Below are 14,272 nucleotides of genomic sequence, written 5' to 3'. Positions count from 1 at the left end.
CGATCCTCGTACAATTGACACTTATTGGTGAAGTGTTTAATTCAAAAAATACTTATTGAATTTTTGAAAATTCTAGTACGATTTTAACAATTTTAAAAGGTATAAATACACTAATTTTCTAAAAACTCAAATTTATTATATAAATTTTTATTATGATTATAAAAATAAGGAACATTTTTTTTGAACCAGTGATGAAAAATATATTTCTACTCACAAAAATTTGAAACATATTTTTGAACATAAATATTTATTTTCAATTTATATAATTCAAAATTATATAATATATAGATTCGTGTCCTACATTTTAGAGATTATGTGTATCTCTGTGTCCGTGTCGTGTCAGTGTTCGTATCTGTGCTACATAGCTTGTATGTTTGTAAATTTTGTGCATTTTTATACTTAAGAAGAGTTGTTTTATTTTATAATCCACCTTGGAATGAAGTTTATTAATACCGAGAAATTTGAAAACGGTGGTGAGACAGATTTTTTCACCAAAATAGTACAATTTCGTTGTGATATTACAAAAACAAATAAAAAAATTATCTATGAGACGACTTAAAAGTATATCGTGGGTGGATACCAAAACCATGTTATGGTTAAACGATTTTAATTAAAAAAGTTTGAATTGAATGTGAGGAGATGCATGACTTTGGTTGAAATTTGGCAATTATTTAATAGATGAAAAACACTAGATGGTCTAAGAAAATCTGGGACCAGAAAGTCTTAGCATTCTCGTACTTAGACGGTCTAAATAGAATTGAAAATAAGTCCGTTATAATTTAAATTACTTTAAATTATTAGAGTTCGAAGTGAAATTTATTTTAAACTAAATTATATATGAAGGATGTTGACATAATATATAATTTAAATTAAATTTTAATTTGAATATTTAAAATTAAAATTAACGGTACCTTAGTTTTAAAAATAAAAAATAACTATTGAAATCACTGGGTGCAGTTAAAAGTGATTTGTGCAGGTGCTTTAATACGAGTTTTGAACGAACCACGTGTTTATACATTTAAACAATAAGATAGTAGTAGTTGACGAAAATCATTGGTGACCGTTTAAAATTGAGTGTTCGTCAGTTAAAGATAATTTTTCTTTGAGCAGCAATCAAGAGAGGGCAGGTAATGCTAATGGTACACCCATCGCCACTTAGAATCAATTCAGTGACTTCAATAACCTCAGCATACCCAACTGATAATACCAACACAGAAAGAGACAGCTATAGAATCATTCCATCTCAGGTTAACAAATTATATATTGCCTTATACAAAAAACCTGCAAATTTGTTATCTCTTTTCCAACCAATAATACATGTTAAGCTCAAAATTGATCACTGGTATACAGAGCTGATGGGATTTGTCCCCAGATAAAATAAAATAAATGATACACCATAGTTAACTAAAAACGAGTTGACGCAAGATAAAACCTATTTCAGCAAAAATGATGTCCAAAATGCACGCTCCGAAACAAATCATAAGAAAAACCTTCTTCGGCTTGTGTCCATTTCCGGCTAAAAGAGAAAAAGAGACAGAAAGAAAGCAAAATAACAGAGAGTAGGTAAGAATTAAATGCTTCCAAAGGTCAGGCGAAGAATTGAAAACAGGGAATTGGTTAGCAAACAATTACCTTGTGAACCCACTCATATTCCCCACCCTTTGTGTCAAATGTTCCATTCTGCAGGCTAATCAACTTCAATGTGAAACGAGGGCCACATTCCTGCGTTTAAGTGAAGAACCAAGTTTGAATACCATTATTAATATGAAACAACAAATATAAAAAACTTGAACAAATCAATAATTTAAATACTTGAAAATATCATAAAAATTGGACGTTGTGAAGGTAAAGCATGCGGTAAAAATTTAAATCATTTATTTTTCTTTACAAAAAGTGACATGCTTAGTCTCACAATACATAAATAAAATTGGCAACCAATCTTTCCTGATACAGATTGAATTATAAAATAGATGTCATCTGATATTGGTAACACAAAGTTGCAAAATCTCTACAAGACTTTCTAAGCATCCATATCTTTTCGTGGAGAGAACTTTTAGTCTGCCATAATCACATTCATGATTAACTTTTAGTCTGCCATATTACATCTAAACAAAGATTAAATAATGAACAACTGGAATAAACAAATTACTTAATCTGCACAATCTCTCCTCTATACATTCTGATCAATATCACTTTAAATCACAGAAGTCAATAATCTGAACAGCCAGTTCCTATTATCTAATATTGACTGAAACTCACTTCACATACTATACCACTTAGTTTGACAAACAAGGAAAGTAATGATGAGCATAATAACTATATGTAATACAGTAACCAACAGCTATTGAGTTTTTAACAGGTGGAAACTAAAAGGAAAATAAAAGCCCAACACCAACCTGAAGACGAGCAATTGTTTTCTGTTCAGGAACATTATCGCTCTTGTCATCTTTGTCCTTTTTACCTTTCGACTCGGCTTTTTTGACTACTTTGTTTTCAAAAATGTACCTTTAGGTATGGTTGAACGAAGCACAATGTCAGAAAAATGAAAATTACTAATATTTTCAAGCAAATGCCAATATTGTATATTTAACAGATATATACCGGTGATGCCGGAAGAAAACAAAATCTCTCTGATTGTGGAAGGTGACTACTCGTCGACCTTTAAATTCTGGATCTTGAGGAAAAAGTGACTGTATCAACCTAGTACACAAATCATTATTATATTCAAATTGGAAACAGAGGAGATAATTGTTGATGGAAAATTCTATTAGCAAAATAGGGAAGAAATCTTTAGATTCCATTTTGGCTATTTGCATAATATTTATATACAAGTAACAAACAGGAAGTAAATAAAAGCATTTCAATCTGACATTTGAATAAAGCAAAATCATTTAAGAAAAACATTACAGATGAAATATACAATGAAAGAAAATAATCACCTTCCAATTCGAGACCCTAGACGTGTTGTGAAGTTATTCAGTACAAGCTCAGGCTTGTGACTAGTCGGAGTTCCATGACTCTGCAAGGGGGCACAAAATGCATGCAATAAAAATTTAAATCATTTATTTTCGTTAACAAAAAGTGGCATGTTTAATCAAATTACAAAAATAAAATTGTATCAATCTCTACTGCTGATACATAATGAATAATAAATAACAAATTGCAAGATCACTTTAAGAATTTGTTTTTTTTTTATAGCGACCACTATGATGCACGGATACTATGCGTATCTGATACGGTGATATGTTTATCTTGAAAATAACAGGATACGATAAGTGACATACATATTGAAAATGTACAAGAATTCTTAAAACATGATAACTATATGATTGCAATTGTGCAAAACCAAATTAAAATCACATTTATTAGACATTGTCAAAATAAAAAAATTATAAATTATTGTCATCATAAAAGTATTAGTTGTTTATAGATTGGATACTGACTTCATCAATAAGTATCGGTAAAGTATCCTAGAGTAAAAGTATCAGATAACGTGACACAAATTGAAGTATTGATGAATCATAGGTGACCACTGAGCAAAAAATAATAGACGAAAGGTAACTTTAATTGTTATGCACCTGTACACTTGGCAAGTCCCAACCCGAATTATTCTCCCTCAATCAAGATTTCAAGAGACTTTTTTTTCACTTATCTATCTACCTCGATTAAAAATAAGCAGATTATTGCATACCTTGATATCCTTGCGCAAAACAAGCTTCGACAGCTTGAAATGAGCAGTGGGCCCATTAGGTACACCAATTATTAAAAGAGCATCTGCAACAAATGGAAGCAAAGAATTATGTAGGGCCATGTGCCCAGAAATCTAAGGGAAAAAGACATCAACATGTTACATATCTAAAAATACAATACAATAGTTGAATGTATAAATCTGTATGGATTGAATCAACTTACCCGGTTCCCTACGATTTGTGTGAACAACTATAATAGAAGTGAAGTCCTTATTCTTTGCATATTCTACAATCTGTGATTAAAAAATGAAATTCGAAAAAGCTCTCAAACATGTTTTAATGTCCTATGCTTTCACCCTACATTAGGAAAAGAAAGTCCAAAACCGAGCACCTTTTTTAGATCATATGTTCCTCTCTTAAAGTAATGAGCATTTGGTATAACAGACAGCAATTCCGATATAAACGCAGGTCCCCTCTGCAAAGTCATGTCCCAGCCAAAAGTCAGAAAAGTTATACAATTAAGATGAAATTATTTCTTTGACTATATTCTACTCCTAAAAAGAGTGAACCTAAAATACAAAAAAAATGACTGAGTAAAACAAAGAGTTATTATTACTTCAAAAACAACTAGACAGATATTACAAACATACTGTAGAATGGAAGCGGCAAGTGGTGATCAGTATCTTAGGAGTTTGTTGCTGATGCAAGATTGAACTGAATTCATCAGCTTCATTTCCAGCAAACAACTGCAAACAAATATTATTCATTAGTCAAAACAAATAATGCTTGAATTTTGAACAACATCAGCACTGCGTGCAAATTAAATTCAAAATAGTAAACACCAGCCCCTCGTCAAAAACAAGATAACCACCCAAAAACAACCTTACTCCATTTGCAAACACAGATTGATCTGTTTCAACTTATATTGGCGCAACTAGTTAGCTCATCCGTGATTCTCAGTAAAAGTAGAACTATCATTTAGCACGAAAAACTCTATTCCAATCCAATCTAGTCTAATATATCAGATTAAAAATCCCGTAACACAAATTTCTCAATCACAAAGCACAAAATTCAAAACCTCTTCGTCGTCGGGCTTGCAAACTGTCTCATCAAATTCCCTAGTGTTCTCGATTGTGCGAGGGACCTTCTTCTCCGGAAGCTGCAGAAACACGGAGAACCTTATCGTCACTGATACGTATCGAACACAGCAACAACAAAAAAGAGAGATGGAGAATTAACAAAGCACCTCTTCACCGAGCTCGAGAGCTCTCTTGATAGCAGCGTCACGAGACTTGGCCTTGGCGCGCTTATCGAGCTTCTTCTGATGCTTCAATTTGGCGTGCAACTCCGATCTCTTTTCCTTGTTCTTTATCATGGAAGGACGCAATTGATCCTTCTTCTCCGTCGTTAGCGTCTTCTTTCTCTTGGAGGACGCTGAATCTGAATCTTCAACATCTGAATCGTCGTTCTTCCTCCTCTTTCCCCCCATTGGAACGTTAGGGTTTTCGGAGCAGAGAAAGGGGAAGGTGGGGGTTATGTCTAGGGTTTATATGAAAAAATAGTGGTAACTGCACCCCCTAATTTCTTCTCTTGTTCCAGAATTCTGAAAATCTCAAAAATACCCTTATGAATATTGGAAGGAACACCATTAATCATTAATTTGAGGATTTGTCTTTTAAAATTTTATTTTATTTTTTAAATTTGATTCAACTGATTTTTCTTAGCTTAAAAGAATAATGAATTTCTATTATACATTTAAATTTGGTTCAAACATTTTATAAAATTCTTAATTTTAGTTTCTAAATTTTCTTTCATAGTTTAGTTTTTAAGCTATGTAACATATATACTTCCACAACATGGATACAAAGATATGTATAATCTCTAAAATGTAGGACACATGGATACATATCTATACATTATATAATTTTGAATTATATAAATTGAAAATAAATATTTATGTGTAAAAGTATGTTTCAGATTCTTTTGGGAGCAGAAAAATATTTTCCATGACTGGTTCAAAAGAATTTGTTCTTTATTTTTATAATCATAATAAAAATTTATACAATAAATTTGAGTTTTTTAAAAGATTATTGTATTTATACATTTTAAATTTGTGTTAAAACTGTGCTAAAATTTTCAAAAATCCAACAAATATTTTTTGAATTGAACAATTCACCGATAAATGTTCTACTAGTGTCGACACCGATACGTGTGTCCGACATAGATATACCATTTAAAAGAAGTATCTTATAGTTTTTAAGTCTTTTGATTTTGATACTTTAATACTTTTTACGCATATGATATATGATTAAAAAAACACGACTCCAAGTTATAGAATTTTTTAAACACAAAAAAAATACAATTAAGTATTTAGATTTTTTATTTATTTTTATGTATTTTTAGGTATATTTTGATATTGTAACACCTCATTCTAACTTAACTATATACCTTCATCAAGCTTTTTCTTAATATATATTTATTTTATAAATATCTCTCTGTATATTTTTAAAAATATATTAATTATGTAAACATTTTATTGAGTATATTATAACTGAATATTTATATATATAATTTGAGAAAATGCTTGATGAAGGTATACAGTTAAGTTAGAATGAGGTGTTACAATATCAAAATATACCTAAAAATACATAAAAAAATATATTAAAAAAATTAAATACTTATTATATATATATATATTTTTTAAAAAATTCTATTAACTTAGAAAGTTAATATCATATTTTTTTAATCATCTATCATATGTCTAAACCTTAAACCCTTATAAAATCAAAGACTTAAAAATTAAACTGTGAAAGAAAATTTAGAAAATAAAATTACGAATTTTATATAATATTTGAACCAAATTTAAATATATATATATATAATATAAATTCATTATTCTTTTAAGAAAAAAAATTAGTTGAATGAAATTTAAAAAATAAAATAAAATTTTAAAAGACAAATCCTGAAATTAATGATTAATGGTGTAACATAAGTGATTAGTTTTTGTCCTCGCGCCTCGTATTTGTAGTACTGTGGTGTTTGTTATGTTCCTCCTTCTACCCTAAATAAACCCTACACCCACTTTCTACTTTTCTCCTTCTCTTTCTCTCCTTTTCTCCTTCTCAATCTTTGCTTCCTTCCAAATCCTATCATTGCTTCTTAATCTCAAGTATGTATATGTATATGATTTTCTATGATTTCTTCGTTATTTCATCTTCCCTCTGTGGTTGCCCATTTCGCTCTGTTGTTGCTATGTAACTATTGATTTCGTTTTTATTTTACTTTTTCCATTTGCTGTGTTTGAGACTCTCTATTGTATGTGCATAACTGGTTTGTTATATTAATCCTTTTTCTTATCAATAGTCATGTATGGTTTGCCTAACCGTTCTTCAGCTAAAATATGTTTTCCTATCACATCAACTGTAGTTTTATTCTTTTAGTTAAGTATCACCAGGTTAATTGAACATTGTTTTTGTTTTTGATGTTTAGTCTAGTCAATGGATGGTTTTTCTGGACTTTAGAAGATACTTTTGGGTCTTTGATAACCCTTTTGTAGTGGGAGTTCACACTTTCCAAAGCATGAGCCCAAAACTCTGTATCTTTTATTTTGAATCGATATTCACATAATTGTAGTTGATACTTAATCTGTCTTTTCAGTAGGATCTGCAGGTATTGCTGTTATCTAAGTAAGCTTAAGCTCCCTTCAGCGTTGCTGTTTTCGTCTTTACTTTACTTCCCTTGACTGTGAAAGATGCCTCGGACAACCACTTTGGAGTGTTCCGGTTGCCCTCCTCTGCGTGCTTTAGCATTTGACGCACTTGGTCTCATCAAAGGTGATGCCTTTTTTGAATGCCCTTTTCTGAGTGTGTGACTTTCTTTTTCTTATCTCTCTGGGTTTGGCTTGTGTTCTTAGTTGTGGAAGCCCGTGATAAGCAACGGGGAATTCCCCAGGTGGTAGAGAGATGGGGCGACCCTGAATCATCCAAATGTGTGATGGCTGTTTCAATGATTGATCGCAACTCTCAACCTGTATGTATTGACAAAAAGTTTTCCTTTTCTTTTTTTCTGTTCTGAGCATGTTTATTCTTTTGAGTACATATTTAGGTCCGTGCCATGTCTTTTGTCTAATCTAGATGAATATCGAGAAATGTACACTAAGATTCATTCACTACCCGACTACCATATAACATTATTGGTCTTCTATCTGTTTGTTAGGAGATTTCCTTTTAGTTTAACCATAAGAAATACAATTCTCATTTTTTCCCTGTCATTTCTGGTATTGCAGTTATTAGCTGTAGCAAGGAAAAACAACGAGGTAAGTTGTTTCAAGGTCTATAGTTCTGTTGTTTGTTCTGGAAAAGGTTTTATTTTCAAGGTTAGCTATTAAACATTTAGTACTTAACGCTTCATATTCATTCTACAGATTGAAGTTTTGAGCCCTGTGAATGGAGACATTCAGGCCACAATTTCGGATGCCAGTGGTCTACATATTTGCTCCGAAGAGAATAACATTGTTGGTTTGCATTTATTTGGAAAACAAAAATCAGAAATAGCATCCGGGTATAGAAATAATTATTGCTTGACAGTTTAGTTTAAATTTGTCTTTTATTCTTGTCCGTAATGTACATATCAAATTCTGTGCTCAATTTTGGAGTAGTCTCGAAGAACAATGACAAAAGGGCAATTCCTGTATGAATAATTGAATTGTTTTTGCAATGTCTGATGTGATTGTGTAAATATAACAGGGCATATCTTAGATTTCTGTGATTTGTTTAGATTTCTGTGGGCTTAGATGTCACATATAATCCAATAGGTGTTAGAATATTAGGGTTATTAATCTTTCTATTGTGGGTTTTGGAACAGTACTGATGCTTGAGGTTTAGGAGGAGAAAAAGGGGAGGGGGGCAGATGAGACCAGTGTACTAGTGTAAAGGCAAATCATATAAGTGAACTTTGAAAAGTTCTTTTTGTCTTTTGGTTTTGCACCTTGACAAATGCTTTATGAATCCTTTATAGGAGGAGGAGGATTGGCATGATGTTTATCTATTCATTTATATAGTTTGGATACTTTTAGATGATTTCATGATTAGATTATCAAGACAAATACTGAAAGTTTAAGCATTTAGCTTTCTGATCTCTAAAGAGATTACCTTGGAATCAACAGGCCTGCCCCTGTTAGTCAGGCCTTGTTAGTTAAGGGTATATAGCCTTTGCTGGTACAACTGTTCAGTTAATTGGTTAGGTTGCTACAAGCAGAGCAAGAAAATGTGATAGGAACTTCGTATTTATATTTGAAGAAAATAAGAAATTGTCCCCTGAATTCTGTGTCTAACCTGAATAACTTTGAAAGTCTGCTTCTCCCAGTCCCCAAAGGCTTCAAGGATCTCACAAATGACTGAGATTTCCCCCTCTTAAGCAACATGACTTGTTTCTCTAACGGGCAATTTTCTAACTATTTATGTAACAAAGTAATGGGTATCTACCATAACACTGAAGGCATTGGTTAGTTGTTCAATTAGTTTTGGGTTTGGATTTCAGGCATCAGAACTCCTTGGGAAGACTTAATTGTTTACCCTGTATACTTGATAGAGTTGGAGGGGATCCAATCCATTGTGACTTTCTTTGTGCTAATGTCTACATTCTTAACCTTTATCTATTAGTATTTCCATAAATAAAAGTAAATCTTTAGTCTGTATGTAAATTCACTTGGTCTTTCATGTTTGAAATGCATTAATTGCTTGCATTATGCTCTGATGTATGTATGGGTTATTTTGTGTGTGTGGCTTTGTATCAGCAACTTGATTTTGTGTGTGTACTTCCTAAATCTTTTGGATGTGGTGATTGTTTAGGTGTTGTACTCTACTTACATGCACAACCAAAGGAAATGCTAGCATAAGGTCCGTTGAACTTGCTGATTCATCTACAGAATCTTCCCGTACTGACTCTCCAAAAACATGGAATGTATGCTCTGGTGGGAACATCTCGTGTTGCAAGGTGGACGGACAAGAGAACTTTGCTTTATTTGGAGGGTGAGTTTATTTTTCATAACTGTGGTAAATAAGTTTAAAAGTTAAGTTGAATACAAATGAGTATTAAACAGTTAGAATAAATTATTCATTCAACTTTGATAATGAAACATATTGATTGTGAATATAAAAGAGATGAACTAAATACAAGGCAAGTCACCAGGTATGGTGAAAAAATGCGAACTGAAAAGATGAAAGGATATTCAAATAACGAATTGTTCTTCTTTGAAGATCAGACATAGGCAGTCCCCTAAAATAGTGATTGTCAAAGAAATGTCTTTTTCAAAAAATATCATCCTCTTCTACGTACTGCACAAACCCCAGAATAAATATGCAGCTTTATAAGCAAACCTACTTCATGTAATAAATTCTGAGCAAATTCCTCATAATAGATGACGCTTGACTCAACCAAATAGTGAAATCAAATAGTCATTGCCTTTGGAGTTTGGTGCTTCTGAATTTTGTAATTTTCGGAAATAAAGACTTATGTGGCTTCTGCTATCCCTGCTGTTTACTTTTGCTTGGTGCAATTTATAGGCCATGTATAAACTTGGGCCTGAAAGATGACTTCTTCACCTTTGCTTGTTTGTGGACACTAATTTCAAGTGCCATTAAGAACTGCAAGCATCCGCTTACCCAAATTTATATGGAATTGAATTTTTACAAGTTTGAGGAAGTCTTCAATAGCACCTTTTATTATGGAAGGCTCATAAAGTGAGAACCTTAAAGAAATACTCAACCTTACTGCAGAAGCATTAATTAGATGACATGCAAATGGGTACCTGTTACCATAATCCTTGAGAATCTAAACAAGTTGTCACCAAAACAGAACTTTTATCTCTACATATTGAGCTGAGAATAATGAACAAGTACTTTGTCTGTAGGAAAGGTGTCGAAATTAATATTTGGGATATTAACAACCTCACTAAGATCTGGAATTCCAAATCTGTGAGTCATTACTTCAGCCCTACTTTTCGTCTTTGTTATTAATTGTTAACTTATCTTCCTACAGTTTATCTTATACTTGTGCACAGTATTTTTAGTGCTTGATTTTACAAATTCTTTTAACCTATGCAGCCACCTAAGGATAACCTTGGTATATTTACACCTACTTGGTTCACATCTGCCACGTTTCTTATGAATGACGACCATCGAAAATTTGTTGCTGGCACCAACAGTCATCAGGTAAAATTGATTAGTGGATTTGTCTCAAATTCTAAAATAAATGAAGAAATTTATTTTCTAAATATAATAATCTAATAATGCATGGAATAATCCTCTTTGATATCCTTGAAAAAGGTGTGCTAGATACTACTGAGAAAGATCAATAAGGTGCTCTAAGCTCGAATGATGGAAAAATGGACACGATATTTTGTGTGAAACCTTTTCTTTTTTCTAAATCTTATAGCCAAGCACATGAACTTTAAGTCATGTGTGATCTTTCCAATTTTATTAACAAATATTATGTGTAATACTATAATAAACTGCAAATTTTCCTTTTTCATGACTTTTTCAATTCAGAAAGGGATAAATTCTTAGTTTCTGTTATTATTTTCCCTCCAGCAGCCTCATTAAATGTTTTCTCATTACTCTATTAACAACGTCAGTCTTTTGAATAGGTTCGCCTTTATGACATATCTGCTCAGAGGAGGCCTGTTCTATCAGTTGATTTTCGTGAGACACCAATTAAAGCGCTGGCCGCTGATATAGATGGCCATTCAGTCTATGTAGGGAATGGGTCTGGTGACATGGCTTCTTTTGATATACGCACAGGTATCCCACAATGAGAAATTTGTCATATATTTTGGACACTATTTACTACTATTTAGACTTCTGGTTGTCAAATGGTGCAACTGGATTAACTTAACTTCAGTTTGTTAAGAATGTCTTTTATCTTACTTTTTGTTGTCTTGGGATATTCTAGAAAAGTGGCAGAAACTTGCCCTGTTGATCCGGGCATGTGTATAAAAACATGTATAATAAGCCTTGTTAAGGAGAGTAGATTTGATGGAGGGTAGCCTGATTGCTAGAGGCAATAGGAGATGAAAATCTACAGGTTAAATAATTAATAAGGATTTAGATGTCAATATTTCATCTACAGACATGTTTTGTTGCATGGAACTGACCTTAATTACTCAAAAAAGGCATGCCTATTATTGTTGCTGTCTTTTTTGTTGACTGCTTTTTTATGACTGTTATTGCAGGAAAAATGCTGGGAGGTTTTTCTGGAAAATGCTCCGGAAGCATCAGATCCATAGTCAGGCACCCTGAGCTACCTATTATAGCATCATGTGGTGAGGGCTGCTTTGTACTTTCCCTTAATGTTACATTTTCTTTTAATTATGAGAAATCTTATCTGGTGCAGTCTTTGGATCCCTAAAATTTGTTTACTTGTTTCTAAAGTTGTTTTAGTTTTGCGAAACAAATTTATATCTTATGCTATACTATCTACCTTTAGTACGATGGCTCCTGAAGCTTATCCAAAAAGTATAGGGCGTGTAGCTGCTAGATCACCTTTTCTCTGGAAGAAAAGTGATTCATTATTTCTTGGTCTGATATATTAAGTTTCTGTTACCAATTCAGTTTCATGATCTTTCATTTCAGGACTGGACAGCTATTTACGCCTTTGGGATACAAAAACAAGACAGCTTCTTTCTGCTGTAGGTTTTATACCATATTTCTTTGTCCCTGGCAGCATGCTCTATAGTTTTTGTTATTTGGATGTGTAGGTCTGGAAACTAAAATGGATATATTGATATGTGTCCATTATAATTTCTAAACTATTTATTGGAATATAACGTGACCTTGTTATGAAACCTATAAACTAAAGTCCATTAACATGTTTTAAGCTTAAACATATATATTCTGATAAGGACTGTTTTGTATTTCCTTTTGATCAGTCAGTTCTTTTAAGTAGTTCTTTATTCATGTAGTCATAATCATTTATATACTTTCTTATGGGTTGCAGATTTTCCTGAAGCAACATATTATGCACGTGCTTTTTGACTCCAAATTTGATGTTAAAGGTTAGTTTTCTTCTTCTTTTTCAATAGTGTTAGAATAGAAGATCTTCATTGAAAGAAACATAAAAGAAAGACATTGAAGTTCTTAGTTGCACTGGTTCTTTATGCCTGGAGCAGTCCACTCAGTAGTATCACACACACACACACACCTTAGCATTAGTTTGGTGAATAGCAAAAACTTGTTGGGTCTGAAATAAACATTGATTAGGGGTATACTTGATAAGAGAATCCTGTATAATCTGGTAATAGGGAGTGAAGTGGATTTATTGTTGAATATCAGAAACAATGTCACTGTCTGAAAACTCCATTACTGTTGTAGCATATGAAAGAAGCTTAAAATGGTAATTATGCTTTTAAATTTCTAATTAGTAAATATATAGTGTTTATATTTACTGTTGGATATCATATTCCTTCCCAAGAATGTTACCAAAAGGCTTGAGTTGTGGACCCTGTTGTTTCTTAACGTTTATATGTTTTTTACCATGACGAATTCAGTGATTATGGTCCCATATTTCAAGTTGATCTGCCTCTAATTTTTTTGTAAACAAATATATCATCAGGAGTGGATTCGGTACCATCCAAGGGAAAAACTCAGACAGAGATAATGCTTGACGAGGAAGTTGAAGTGTTGCCTTCAAAAAGAAAAAAATCTTCCAGAAACAATGAGCATGTTGAAGATGGTGGTGAAAGAAAGAAAAAATCTAAACATAGTAAAAAAGAGCGCAAGAAATCCGAAGGAAAAGATGGAAGTGAGAAGATTGCAACAAGAGATGAGCGAAGGAAGTCAACATTGAAGAAGAAAAATAATAGCTGAATTCCAGGGTTGTGATTTGGATGGACTAAGTTCAATGTGATGCAAAGGTTTGAGTATTCTTTTCTTCTGAGCTTTTTGTTACTTTTTCCATGGAATTGGAGGTTACTTTGTATATACTATTTTAGTTAATGAGATCAATTTTATGCATACACATTTCAAAATCGTATTGAGGGATTTTTTTGCATACTTTAAATGATTTGAAGTATTGCTTGTAAACTTATAATGTTATGACATTTTTTTGTTTGGAATATCATTGCAAAACAAATTATCTATTTTATCAGTTCATACTAAGGCTAATTCTCCGCTCACATAAAATGTCTATTTTATCCTTAATCTTCCGGATATCGATATTTGCAACACAAATAGTGCAGTTCCGGATATACAAATCCGAAACTAAAATGTGCCATCTGGATATAATCATCCACAATCTTGTTTGGACACAGGAATGTCTTCCGAATGCTAAGATCTGGAAGCTTTTTTCCCATTTTGGATATGAAAATTCTGGAAAATGTGAAACTAAAATGTGCCTTCTGGATATAATCATCCACAATCTTATTTGGACAGAGGAATGTCTTCCGGATGCTAAGATTTAGAAGTTTTTTTCCCATTTTGGATACGAAAATTCTGGAAAATGTGATGAGCAATTTGGTGTTTTAAAAAAAATATGGGTGCATATTTGAATTGATCTGGAGTAAAGAGAATTAGCCTCATACTAAACGA

General features: G+C 32.3%; 2 protein-coding genes across 2 annotated transcripts; one reads left to right on the top strand and one right to left on the bottom strand.

Moving 5' to 3' along the window:
• Positions 1-1,243: 1,243 nt before the first annotated feature.
• On the bottom strand, positions 1,244-5,288 carry MEE49 (Ribosomal RNA processing Brix domain protein). The gene is made up of 11 exons (XM_068606125.1): positions 4,936-5,288; positions 4,768-4,848; positions 4,340-4,435; positions 4,081-4,164; positions 3,913-3,982; positions 3,692-3,774; positions 2,940-3,019; positions 2,602-2,700; positions 2,397-2,505; positions 1,633-1,722; positions 1,244-1,516 (listed from the first exon to the last, which is right to left on the bottom strand). Exons 1-11 carry the CDS (start codon positions 5,176-5,178, stop codon positions 1,478-1,480), a joined length of 1,074 nt encoding a protein of 357 aa, XP_068462226.1. The 5' UTR covers positions 5,179-5,288; the 3' UTR covers positions 1,244-1,477.
• Positions 5,289-6,719: 1,431 nt separating this feature from the next.
• On the top strand, positions 6,720-13,824 carry LOC137806159 (Transducin/WD40 repeat-like superfamily protein). The gene is given in 14 exon segments (XM_090300002.1): positions 6,720-6,858; positions 7,350-7,543; positions 7,546-7,718; positions 7,975-8,004; positions 8,113-8,249; positions 9,539-9,718; positions 10,600-10,663; positions 10,793-10,900; positions 11,335-11,488; positions 11,920-12,009; positions 12,320-12,375; positions 12,684-12,741; positions 13,299-13,552; positions 13,554-13,824. Coding segments are annotated over 13 exon segments (1,446 nt in total). The 5' UTR covers positions 6,720-6,858; positions 7,350-7,440; the 3' UTR covers positions 13,593-13,824.
• Positions 13,825-14,272: the final 448 nt, after the last annotated feature.

The sequence above is a fragment of the Phaseolus vulgaris genome, chromosome 3 (assembly GCF_051622355.1).
Source record: "Phaseolus vulgaris cultivar YP4 chromosome 3, ASM5162235v1, whole genome shotgun sequence".
In the NCBI taxonomy this organism is placed as follows: Eukaryota; Viridiplantae; Streptophyta; class Magnoliopsida; order Fabales; family Fabaceae; genus Phaseolus; species Phaseolus vulgaris.
The sequence above is the reverse complement of the archived record's forward strand: the minus strand, read 5'-3'. Positions and strand labels throughout refer to the sequence as shown.